This window comes from Rhincodon typus, chromosome 18 (assembly GCF_021869965.1).
Source record: "Rhincodon typus isolate 14 chromosome 18, sRhiTyp1.1, whole genome shotgun sequence".
Taxonomy (NCBI): Eukaryota; Metazoa; Chordata; class Chondrichthyes; order Orectolobiformes; family Rhincodontidae; genus Rhincodon; species Rhincodon typus.
Window position 1 is genome coordinate 10,445,567 of NC_063349.1, and position 13,238 is coordinate 10,458,804.

The 13,238-nt window shown below is 40.2% G+C and overlaps 1 protein-coding gene across 1 annotated transcript in view; it reads right to left on the reverse strand.

Moving 5' to 3' along the window:
* Positions 1–13,238, reverse strand: part of LOC109912901 (A disintegrin and metalloproteinase with thrombospondin motifs 20-like) — a 344,616-nt gene that overhangs the window by 49,887 nt on the left and 281,491 nt on the right. The window contains exon 29 of the mRNA XM_048607987.1: positions 2,836–3,003. Within this exon, the coding sequence (XP_048463944.1) occupies positions 2,836–3,003 (168 nt within the window). The remainder of the gene's footprint in view (positions 1–2,835; positions 3,004–13,238) is intronic.

Below are 13,238 nucleotides of genomic sequence, written 5' to 3' on the forward strand. Positions count from 1 at the left end.
CTGAAAGCCCAGTTTTCCAACCCTGCCAAACCAGTACTTTAACTCCATCATCTCTAACATATTCAGTTATAAGTCCTTGGTACAGTTCATTCATTATCCCATGCTCCCTAGTCAAGATAGGCTCTGGGGAAGTTTCAATTGCTTCGGCCTGAGGTGGCTGGTATTTTATGAACTCCAGCCAAGATAAAGCTGCCCTTGCCCTTCACTCCTACCCATGCATTTTGTGTGTCCTTTTGCAAAGTCTCAACAATTATGAAACACACGATATGGCTCTCTGTTCTGACAACCGAGGGCTTACAATAAGTGCATGAAGGTTACCAGTAGCACCTTTTAAACAGCAGTGGCTAGATTTAATTAAATTAGAAAAAAGCGAGTTAACCAGAGGTTGAGGAAAGTGTGAAATTTTAAATCAGAAATGGAATCCCTTTGAACAGTTTAGTGGGATAAAAGCACAAGCAAACAAATGGCTTCAAGACTTAGTTATTGCAAATGTGTGAATGTTTAGATTATCTTAGTAATATATAAGGATTTAATGAATTTTAGCATTACATCCTCAGTGGTTAAACTGGCAATGAGCCCTAGTGCAGATTTGTTGTAAATTAATGAAAACCTCAATGCCAAAATTAAAAACGGCTGTGACCGAACCTGTAGCAATTCAAGGAACAGAACAAACTGAGAAAGCAGAATTCATTTCGGTGACTATAACAGTGAATTATATGAGAATAAGAACAGGCTGTGGTCAATACACAAATGGACAGTGCAGATAGAAGAAATCAAAAAGTGAATCCTTTTTTGCTGATGTGTGGGGTGGTGGGAGAAAACATTAATGATGAAACACCTCATTAACACAATGTATACGAGCACATAGAATAACTTGTCCCTGAGAACTTGTATTATGTAGTGTCAGCTAAAACTCTATATTAAGACAAAGGTCAGCCTTAACAGAGGTACAAATTTAATCAAATAGAGAGAAAAACATAAAGCCAGGCACAAGCTATATTTGCCTTTTAGTAGCAAACCTTCAAATACTGAAATGTTTGTAAGATTTGCATCTAGAGTGAAATTTTAAGTTATTATTAATGTATCAATTACTAGCTTAAGTGTCCTGAAGGACAGGTTGTTGGGAGACAGATTTCCCCAAATATTTCCTTTCCCTCTTACACTGAATTCCTGATCTCAGCTAGAACATCAGTGAGAATATGATGAAGACAAGGTTCTCAAGAAAGAAGTGGAACCGCTGAGGAGAACCCGATGGATGTCATGCATTTGGATTTTTAGAAGGGTTTTAAAGTCCAACCTAGGAGGTTAGTAAACAACTTAAATCGCATGGGATGGGGCAATGTACTGGCACGGATTGAGCATAGGCCAGAAACCATTGGAGTAAATGGATCATGTTCAGTTTGGCAGGCTACAATCAATGTGGTACTGCAAGGAACAGCGCTAGTTGTTCATAATTGGTATCAATGATTAGGATGTGGAGGTCAATTGTAACATTTGCAAGTGGAAATTTGAATTATAAGGAGGATGCAAAGATATTCTAAGGGTGACACGGTGGCTCAGTGGTTAGCACTGCTGCCTCACAGCACCATGAACTTGGGTTCAATTCCACCCTCGGGTGACTCTCTGTGTGGAGTTTGTACATTCTCCTTGTGTCTGCGTGGGTTCCCTCCTGGTGCTCCGCTTTCCTCCCACGGTCCAAAAATGTGCAGGTTAGGTGGATTGGCCATGCTAAATTGTCCACAGTGCCCAGGGATGTGTAGGTTAGGTGGGTTAGACATGGGAAATGCAGGGGTGGGGGAATGGGTCTGGATGGGATGCTCTTCAGAGGGGTGGTGTGGACTTGTTGGGCCAAATAGCCTGTTTCCACACTGTAGGGATTCTTTGATTTTATATCTTTCAAAGGGATTTAAATAGTCTGCGTGATGGAGCAAGAACATGCCAGATGGAATATAATGTGGATAAAAGTAAGGTTTGTGTAGTGGTTGTAATAAGATTAGCTAGTGGATCTCATAGAATATGAGCTCCCTGATTGGGGCTATTAACTTGGTCCAGTAAGGGATCCCTGGGTGACAGACGTAAACAGGAATGTTAGGGGTTCTGCTCACTCTCGGAGCTGGCTCTAAGCTAGCTGGATCAGTGTCATGTACTACGCACATGTAAATAAAGGGTGACTTGACGACGAGATACCGTGTGGAGTTATTTCAGTTTGCTAGAAAGAACAAAGGAGCAGAGTATTTTTTTTTAAATGGCAAGAAATCAGAATGTATTAGTGTCTAAGGCAACCTGGGCTTCCTTGTGCAGAGTCACTGAAGGTTAATAAGCAGATGCAGCAAGCAATTCAGAAGGTAAGTAGTAGATGAGCCTTTATTGTAAGAGCATTTCAGTACAGGAGCTTCATATATAGAACACTGGTCAGACTGCATTTGGAGCGTACAGTTGTTGTACACTTCTGGTCCCCTTCCCTAGGGAAGGATATATTTGCATAGAAGGATTGCAGCAGATATTCACTCGATTGATTTCTGGGATGGTAGAATTGTCTTATGAGAAGAGATTGAGGTGACTAGGCCCATGTTCTCTGGAGTTCAGAAGAATGAGCGGACATCTCATAGAAATTTAGAAAATTCTTAAATGGATAGACAGAGCAGATGCAGAGAGGATGTTTCCCTTTGCTGTGGGGTGTAGAACCAGGGGACACAGTGTTAGAATGAAAGGCAAGCCGTTTAAGACTGTGTCTTTGTTAGGCCTGTGCCCAAAGTTCAGAGAAATGACTAATAATTTCATAAGACAGGAATGTTTTTAAAAGAAAAAAAGGTTTTGAATTGCATTGGATCGTACCTCCTTCCATCGAGTGGCCTTCCAGGCTGGACATCGGCCTGCCCGACACACTTTATATACTCGAGGCTTCTTCAAGTGCTCACAGTACTTGTTATCCACAGCTACCTGCTTCATGTCAGTGCAGTAGACATCCCGCTGCTTGGTGCCCTTTCCACAGCTTACAGAACACTAGAAGCAAAGCACAAGAGATTAAATTCTAACAACCTTTTGGCCATACATTTCTTCAGATTTTGTGTCTTGTTAACTGCAATGGAAACAAAAGTCCACAAGAGTAGATTAGAAATGTTAACCAGCACATTTGCCCTCCACATCTCTGTAATGAAGCTGCTGGGTATTTGGAGCAGAGTGAAAGAGTAAATGACAATGGAACGTATGTTAAGACACTTGATATCAAGGCAACACACAAATCTCAAAATAAAAGCCTCATCAATCAGCAATATGCCTGAATATGCAAATATAATGGGCCAGGCTGAAACACTGAGAATTATTTTCAGCCAGAAGTAGCACGCGATTAAACTTGAGGTCTCTGCAATCACAGATGGCAGACCTCAGCCAACTCAAATCATTCCCTGTGATATTACGCAGCCTCTGAGTGCATTAAATACAACAAAGATTAAAGGCTATACAACAGCCTGGTAGCAATGGGCAAGGTTCAAGCCAAACATTTCCAGTGCAGCTACAACACCGACACATACTCAAAAATCTGGACACTTACCCAAGTAAGTACTTTCCCAAAAAAAGCAAGACAAATCCAATGATCACCATATCATCAGCAAAGTGAATGGAGCCATTGACAGTGCAAATAGAACTTGGTCACTAATAGCCAGCTATTTGGTGCCTAGTTTGGATTCTACCAGGATGACTAGGCTCCATACCAGTATTTGCCTAAAAATGGATAAAAGAACTGAACTCCAACAGTGAGTTGAGTTACTGGGCTTGACATCAAGGCAGTGTTTGGCCGAGCATCAAGTAGTAATCATCTAGTAAAGGGAAAGAAAATGCTCCATTGATTGAATCAATACCAAGCATAGAAGAAGATGGCTGTGGTTGTTGGAAAACAATCAACTCAGCTCTAGAAAATGACTGAAGGGCCTCCCAGGACAGGGACCTGGACCCTACTATCTTCAGCTACTTCAACAACTTTGGCTGGATTCATATATTGAACTTTTCTAAGGAAGTTCACTTTCATCGAGACCTCAACAAACTTCTAGTGGCTGGAAATCACAGCAAAAAGCTGCTTGCAATTCATTAAAGGTTAACAAATGGCTGATAACGTCCAAGTTGTAACAGGAAGGGGTACTGTTCTGAACCCAAGATTGTAGCAGAATTTCAGGGCAGAATACAAAAGGTTGTGCTATGCAACCAAGCTTGCTATATTTGACTTGCAAGGTCCTGGTGACATAGGAAACAAGGGTCATTTCACCACAACCAAAGATGTACTCACAGTTGCAAATCTGGGGTGATTTTGAGTTGCAGGGTCACATCCTTTAGGAACTATAGCGGAACATACGGTAGAAACATGGCTTCCTCAAGCATAAAAGATTGTCACAAAATCTAATGTGCTATACTAAAAGTCTTACCAAATAAATACGACTATCATTTAAACATCACCTTCAATGCAGTGCAAGTCATAAATCATTTCACAGGAGCTTAATCAGACTAGAATTTACACTGAGCCAAAAGGAGATGTTAGGACATTTGTGATTGACTGGGTTTTAAGGAGGAGAAAGCAATAGATGGTGAGATTAAGGAGCTTTGAACCTGGACAATCAAAGGCAAATAAATCGATAGTGGGGTGAAGGAAGTTGGGATTTACAAGAGTCATGAGACCAGACAGATGGAAATCTCAGAGGTTCATTAACCTTCATCCAGCCTCATTCATTAATTTATCCAACATTTTTTCTTCAAAGTGCTTTCTTGGTGACGTGACCTTTGTTAATATATTGCCATCATTTCAAATGTTTGATTTCAATCATTCCTTATATTCTTATCTATTGCTTTGATATTTTTTCATCAGTGAAGTTGTTCACATCTTATTAGTCACAAATGATGGAAAGATGAGTCTTCCAAATTAGGTTTCTTTTTTGTCTTCTCCTAAGTTGTGCATGAGACTAATGTCACAGGTTATAGTGGAATGTTGCCATTAATACGCACATAACAAGGATCTCAAATCATCTGATTACCATTTAGCCATTGTATCTTATTAGTTCCTCTGAACACTGTGTACAATGCAACACCATATGGCAGCTTAAATAAACTAGCTTCTGCTAACCAGTTACAAGCTATGTCCTCTGCATCCATAAAATAGGTCATATTCAACCACCAGAAAGGACAGTTGTAGCCTGGTAGATGTGTAGGCTTTGGGGAGTCAGAAGGGGAATTACTTGCTGCAGGTTTCCTAACCTTTGCTCTTAGTGTTGTTGAAGATTAGCCACATCAGTTATATGTAAAAGATCCCATTGTAACAACCATATAAGCATAGGGGCCTTCTCACCAATTTTGTGAGCAATATTTACTCTTCAGTCAACACTGAAAATCTGTTTCTAAATCATGTCATGGGGACTCGGTTTTTGCTACGTTACAGCAATTATCCTACCTATTACAGATGTTACAGATAGATCTCCATAATATACATTATGAGTAGTGATGGAAGTAATCCAGTTCTGAAACACGCTGTGTTATAAATGGAGTATCAAATGCTCATTCCATTCCAGATCTAGTGGAGGACAGATGAAAACTGAAAAAGAACACCTTTGTTGCCATTCATATGAGCCAGCCTGAAAATAAACAGCATCTGAGCTCAAAGCATGAGCCTAGAGTAATGGATTTCACAACCATCACATGTGCAAGCAGAACTAACATGTCTTTAAGTCAACACAAGGAAATTGCATGGTCCTCTTCACCCCACCCCACCCAGTCAATATGAACAATTAAAAAGGAATTGTGCTCATGTTTTAAAGAAAAAGTATTTTTGGTCATTTTGAACTGGGATGCAATTATTTCACATTATATATCCACTGATTCATATAACTGGATATATTCAAACTTAAAATTGTGCTGCTGTGCATTATATATGAGCGTTGGGAGTAAAGCTTAACAGATCACACAAGCAGCTCAATGTGATTTATTTCTGATAACTCTGAATGCATGTGGAAATTCCGTCTTGCAGAAAGCACTTAAAAGAATCATGTATAAGAATGCTGAGTATGATAACAGACTTCAAGATTTTTCTCTTTTGTTGTTTTATTGCTTTGACATTTGTACAATTTGCTGCAAGATTTACTTTTTATTTTCATTCCAAAGGTTCAGGAAGGACCCTGTGCTCTAAGTCCGTTACAAATTGTGTTAATACAGCAAATATGCAAACTCCATTGAAAAGCCAACCTTTACTAAAGCACTCATTTTGATTTATTAACCTCAATTTGTGTTTCATTGCTCCTTCTGATAATACGAGGTTTAATAGTCATTGCTAATTGCACACTGTCTTATTTATGCCCAATAAACCTCTATCGAAGGTGATTTTTTTTCTAAGTATACAATTAATATTTATACTGTAACTGGGAAATATGGCTTGGAAATAGTTAAAATAGTATTAATGCTTTGTTTGCAACATTGTATAAACCGTCTCTGGAAAATATGCAGTATTATCTACTGCTTTTGAAATGAATGACCTTATTAAGGCAATAACTGCGAAGGGATGGAAGATGAGATAAATAATGAGATACCCAGATTTCCTCCCGCATTTTATATCAGAAACATCAACAGGCTATTCTTGCTGTAAGACTGTCCTGTCATTATAGGAGGCACTGTTGGTTATTTTTCAAAAGGCAAGTGAGAATTATTAGGTGACAACGTAATTTGTTTTTGTAGATTTTGAATTCAAGTCATCCCTAACCCTCACCCTATCGTCATTCTGACATTACCTCAGAAACTCTTAGAACCTAAATGTCTTTTTTAAATTGCATTGGGTGTACAGAAAACAATTCGCTGTGACCTATCGGAGCACTGTTCACTTAAAATCTAGTCTGGGGATTGACTGTACTGTATTTGGCATCCTGTAACTTGTATAAACATGGTAATTACACAGGCATTCCAAACACAGGGTAAGATATCAGCTGACCTGTAGTTCAAAGCAGTCTGAGAAAACCTCAGCCTGAGTGGCCTACAATGTGCGTGTCTGCTTCATTATAATGAGTGCTTCTGCTCTAAAAGCTTTACGCACTTTGAAGATAGCGCAGTGCACGAAGAAATCTTAAGTGCACAAGGAAGTGATTTTTATCTCTGTAAATTATTTTTTTTCAACCTTGGCTTTACAGCACATAACCATGCCTCCTGGATTACGTCACCCGACCATCCAGTATTTGTTGCTTAACAGTGGGATATCACATCCATATGGGCAAATTGTCACTCCTTTTTTACGAAAACCTCATCTGCCAGGCAGGAGTTAATCAAAGTTGCTAATCCTTCCAAACAAAACGACAACCGTGGCATTCCACCCTTTCTCGTTTTGTAATGAACTTCTATTATCAGCAGCAACTCACAACAGCTCTCAGTTCAGGAATGAATTCAGTCTGTGAACTGATACATGCAACAAAGTGGAAAGACCACAAGGTAGGTTAATGTTTCATTATTGCTTTCCAGTACTCCGTATGTATACAAAACAAAATTACAGCTAAAGGCATTTTTCCAATGAGCAAGAAAGACTGGAGTTACAATTCTTTGTTATCTAACTTTTGGTTCAAAGCAACTGAGCATTTAAATCCATAAAAATATTTACGCGATCGCAAATGTTTACAAGCTTTGAAATCTATGCAAGTTATATAAAAAACTCCCAGCAAGTATTATACAAATATTGTTCACAGAAGAAACCAAAATTGTACTATGACAAATTGGATGCAAAATGCAAATAGGTGTTTTATGGAATGCATATAAGAAGCAAGTTTTCAGTCTGTAACACGAGGCATTATATACAGATAAATGAAGCACACTCAAAATGACAATTCTGTTTTAATGTATATATTCCATTCAATTTTCATGACCACATTTGCTTTAAAAAAATAACTATATATATTGCGTTGCAAATGTTTGCACCTTCTCCTTTGTAAATCTTAGTTTCTGAAGCTCAACAGATATACCTGGGAGGTCAGAATGTGATTTGTTTGAAGGGCTCACATGACATCATGAACTGAGTGAATTTAAGGTCAAACAATGCCTATAATTACCTGAATTTAGATCAGATTACATCATTCAATCATTCACAGATAGTCATATTGTCTTCTGTCTAATACTAATCAGGATTAGCACGCGGTAGAAAGTTGAGGTTAAAGAAGCTATTATTGTCAATTTCAGCACAATACCTGAAAGATGTATACAGCACCTCTTGACAGAACTGGTTTGATAATCTCATGTCATCAGTTTGTGAAGCCTACAATTAACCTAAACTTGGCTAAAGTTATTATCAAATGCAAAGTGAGAAATTACAGGCATCAAAAAGTGATAGGATAGAGCTGGAATATAACCAAAACTTTATTTTAGAATATCAACTTACTTTCTGGCAGTAATTATGCTTCATTTACAGTGTCAATCTCGTCAAACATATACAGAAGTGGAAATTAAATTAATGTCTCCATGCACTTTTTGGGCTAAGTATCAATTTTGTCAATTTTTTTTTGGAGAGTTTCCTGCCGCAAGGCCTAGCAAGATGTCTCACCATATCTTATCAAAGTTGCCTCATTGACTACCTACACTATGGCATTCCTTTTGCTCAACTCTAGCCCCATTCTATCACACACCTGACCCAGAACAACTCCCCAGTGCCAGAATATCCCAAATTGACCAGCATCCCAGGCATTGGCGCCATCTTTAAAAGCCTGTTGTCAGCCCAGAACCTTGCATGGTTCCTGACATCTGCCCCAGGCACGGCAACCATTGGCGCCCCGTGTTGTAGGCAGGCACCTGGAGGTCCTGGTGGAAAAGGGTGATGCGAAGTGGGGATGTCCACATCCCTCAGGACTAGGAGTGGAGGCTACAACGCCAGACCCTGCTGGCACGGTCCAAGGTTGCCAGCTGGGACAGTGCAGTCTCAGCCATCTGGAGGCATGCCCAGCAATATTGGCCAATGTAGGTCATTGATCTTCTCCACACTACCAGTGTGAGTTCCACCACCCGCTCCATGATAACTCACCCTTTCTCTCTGTTACCCACCTCCTAGCAAGGCTCATGCTTTACCACTCTCACTATTGCCTGCAGCACTTGCTATCACTCACTCCAAATGCCACTAGGTACCTGCTCCAACTTCCATGTCAAGAATTCTTAGCATTGGCTTTGTTCGGCACATTTGATAAGGTAGGAAACTGCATATATTTTTGACAAGGTGTGAAGCCAGAGTCATTCGGCACAGAAACAGACCCTTTGGCCCAACCAGTCCATGCCAACCATAATCCCAAACTAAACTAGTCCTACCTGTCTGCACTTGGTCCTCAAAACATTTCTTATTAACGTACTTATCCAAATGTCTTTTAAATGTTGTAACTGTATCCACATCCACCACTTCCTCAGGAAGTTCATTCCGTACCCGAACCACACACTGTGTAAAAGAAGTTACTCCTCATGTCTTTTTTTTGAAATCTTTCTCCTCACACCTTAAAAATATGGCCCCTAGACTTGAAATCCCCACCCTAGGGAAAAGACACCTGCCATTCACCTTATCTATACTCTTCATGATTTTATAAACCTCTATAAAGTCATCCCTCAATCTACTACACTCCAGTGAAAAACGTCCCAGCCTATCCAGCCTCTCCTTATAACTCAAACCCTCCATGCCTGGCAACATCCTGGTAAATCTCTTCAGAGCCCTCTCCAGCTTAATAATATCCTTTTTCTCACAAGGAGACCACAACTATACACAGTACTCCAGAAGAGGCCTCACCAATGTCCTATATAACTCCAACATAGCATCCCAACTTCAAATACTTAAAAGTCTGAGCAATGAAGGCAAGCATGCTAAATGCCTTCTAAACCAGCCTATCTATATATGATGCAAACTTCAAGGAATTATATACCTGTACCCTTAGGTCCCTCTGTTCTACAACACTACTCAAGGCCCTATTTTTAATTGTATGAGTTCTGCCCTTGTTTGTTTTACCAAAATACAATACCTCTCATTTATCAAAATTAAAATCCATCTGGTAAACAAGCCAATAAGGTCATTAATAATCAATAACCCGCCTTTACAGAAAATTCCCCGCTCCCTAGTGAGGATCTTGCCTCCATGCTCTAGCAGTTGTAAGGAAGACACATGACTTTGATCCTGACTCTGAGCTAGGCCTCACTTAACTTCTCACATGATTCTGCCACCAATCTCACCACAATCAAGGTCATTCAGGCCTTAGAAGATTCCAGGGATTTAATTAAGGAAGGGTATCACTGGTAATGTGCACTTGTTGTGAATACTGGCCTCATCACACTACTGGAAACAGCCATGTTATTCGAAAATAGAGCATCTTTTTGACTCGTGGTGAGCAATGACATGGGATAGCTGCCACTGTCTATCTGGGAAGTGGGTCACATGCAATAACTTCACCTTTGGAGTGAAATGATAGCTAAAAGATCTTGGAGCCTCCATGGCAGTGTGTAAAATCACCATTATCTATACTATCATATGGTTGCTCAGTATCCACAGTTCAGCAATGATTATCCTGAAAATAATCTCTATCTTTACAAAACACATTTAACGGCACAGTTAATTCAGGTGAACTTCTGACAGCCTCAGTATTGCTAAAACAGAGTTCCACCTCCGTTTGTTATCCAGCAATCATTGGAGATTTGTACAGGAGAGGGCAGGGACGGGTCTACTCTGATGCTGTCTACAGTTCAACAGTCTGATACTTAACATGTAAGATCACACATAAAGAATTCCATGGGCGAGGCAGAGTATGGTGGATGATTCCAATTGAATTGTACCTCAACAAGAGTTAACGCCTTCAGTAGAGGAAGGGAGAAAACTGGGCTTGGGGGTGGATGAAAAGCAATACAAGTAAAACACTGCCACACAAACATGATTAAACAGGATGTGATGCTCTCCATTTCCCTCCACTAAGTGAGGTCCAGAGCATGATGTATCCACCCGCCAGCTCTGAGGCTGGCCCAGGAAAAATTGCTGCTATTATCCTCATTGGGTATTTTTTGGTAGGTTCCAGCTGTGAGCTCTATGTGGACTTGGATACACACACTGGGGACTGGAAGCAAATTGGGGCAGTAACAGTGCAGCAGCTTCAAGTAAGGAGAAACAATAGTTTATATGCACAATTCAGCAAAAGGAAACCTGGTAAGTTTACCTTCTGTTCATTGATTGTTTCAGCCCTTTAAACATTTACCTTCACTAAACTTCTTCAACAGTATTTGACGCTAATTCTGCTCTGAACATCTTCATTGCTAAGGTGGTAGTAACAGGAGGTGTTATTTTTGATACCATTATGTCATTATTGTCTTGTTTAAACAGCCTGGCCAGTGCCCTGTATCTCCAGGTAAAATCTCCATGGCATACATTGACGGTCAATGAGGCTTTAAATGAAAATAAGGAGATCTGAACAAGCTCGAAGACTCAAGGCTGTAACTTATTAATGGAACTGCTTAACTGGTACTCAATCCAAGCTTCTCAAATCTATCAATACTTTAATTATAGGAACAAAAATTACTGCAGATGCTGGAATCTGAACTACAAGCAAAAAGTGTTGGAAATCACATTGGGTCAGGCAGCATCCATGGAAGGAGAACAAGCTAACGTTTTGAGTCTAGATGACTCTTCATCAGAGCTGAAGTGAAGTGAGGAGGGGGCAGCATTTATGCAATAGTTGGGGGCGTGGGGGGAAAGGGGAGTTGGAGTGCTGGTGGAGAAAGGATGTTGTTAGTTCAGATTAAGTGTTCTGAACGTAAGAATAGTAAAGCAATGGTGTGTCTAACTGCCAGACTGGAAAGAACAGACAGTCCCACTAGGGGAAGGGGAGAGAGGGGGATGGAGAATGTAAGAAGAAAAGCGAAAAGAAAGGGAAGGAACGGGTTCACAATTTGAAGGTGTTGAATTCAATATTGAGCCCAGAAAGTTGTAAACTAACTAGTTTGAAGACAAGATGTTGCTTCTCCAGTTGGCATTGTGATTCGTTGGAGCATGACAGCATGCTGAGGACTGACAAGTGGGCAGTTTAATTATCTTTGCACCTAGGTGAAACTTATCTATCACTCAAAGAACCTGATTTCACTGTAGTCAGTCTGAAAAGTCAAATAATGATTTAACTCTAGTTATTTTGAAAATTGTTGATATTTCTTGAAAAGTCCTATTGTGTAGAGCAGTTGTCATCATCACACTCCTGTATTGCAGTGAGACCTGGTCTATGCGTCAGTGCCAGAGAAGTGCTGGAGCAATTCCATTGAAAGTATTTCTGCTGTGTTCCCTGAAGTCAATGAGAGCACTGGCAGACAAATGCTAGTGTCCTTCTCAAAGTCTGAATGTTGTGCCTGGGTGGCTGTAAAACATCTCCCAGACGGATCCTGTTTTCTCAACTTTCAAAATGCCCAGCATTCCAGAGAGGACAAAAAAAATGCTCAGCTCTCCTCGAAGTCAGGAGCATTGTTATTAATGGCACAGACGAGTTTGCCACCAGTTGTTCAAAACGACAACTTACTCGTCATGTTATGAGTCCAACTGTCTTAATGATGAGGCAAAGTGGTGGAACAGTAGGAAAGAAAAATGAGCAAATCCGGCACTCCAGATCCTGCTACCTCACGGGATGTCCTGCCCCATGAGGCAAAAGATCTGCAGGTTGCAAATCAGTGAGTTCAAACATGAAGACCAACAGCCAGAAGGCATGAGCTTGAATAGGCATTCTTCTCAAATCGAGGCTTAGCCAATGGAGATGATATCCGAACCATGTTTAGCTTGTTTGGCTGAAGCGGTGCAGAAATACTCAGAAAGTTCTGCCTTTACAATGACCATACTCAGGAATAATTACATAAACCTGACAGCCATAGATACTTACAGCCTAGGAAGTCATTAACCCTTTTGTGGCAGAGCTAGCTTTTTGATGAAGAAATCTGCCCTGTATTATGTAACACTTCTAACATTTAATCACTTTGCCTTTAAAAGATTCAATAGCCTCCATTTCAACTGCTCCCTGTGGCATTCCTCCAACAATTACTGGAACAAGACACCTCACCTCACCTGTCTCCTCACCCTTATACTGATGTCTCCTTAATCACAGACTCACCAAACCAAAGGAAATGTTCTCTTCCACTGTCTTAAGACTGTTAGTTTTCTTTTCCTGGCATCTTCCTGCTGAATTTACACTGCGCACTGTCTATTGTTTAATGCTCTTCATATAAAGGCATCCCCAGAACTGAATAGAGTA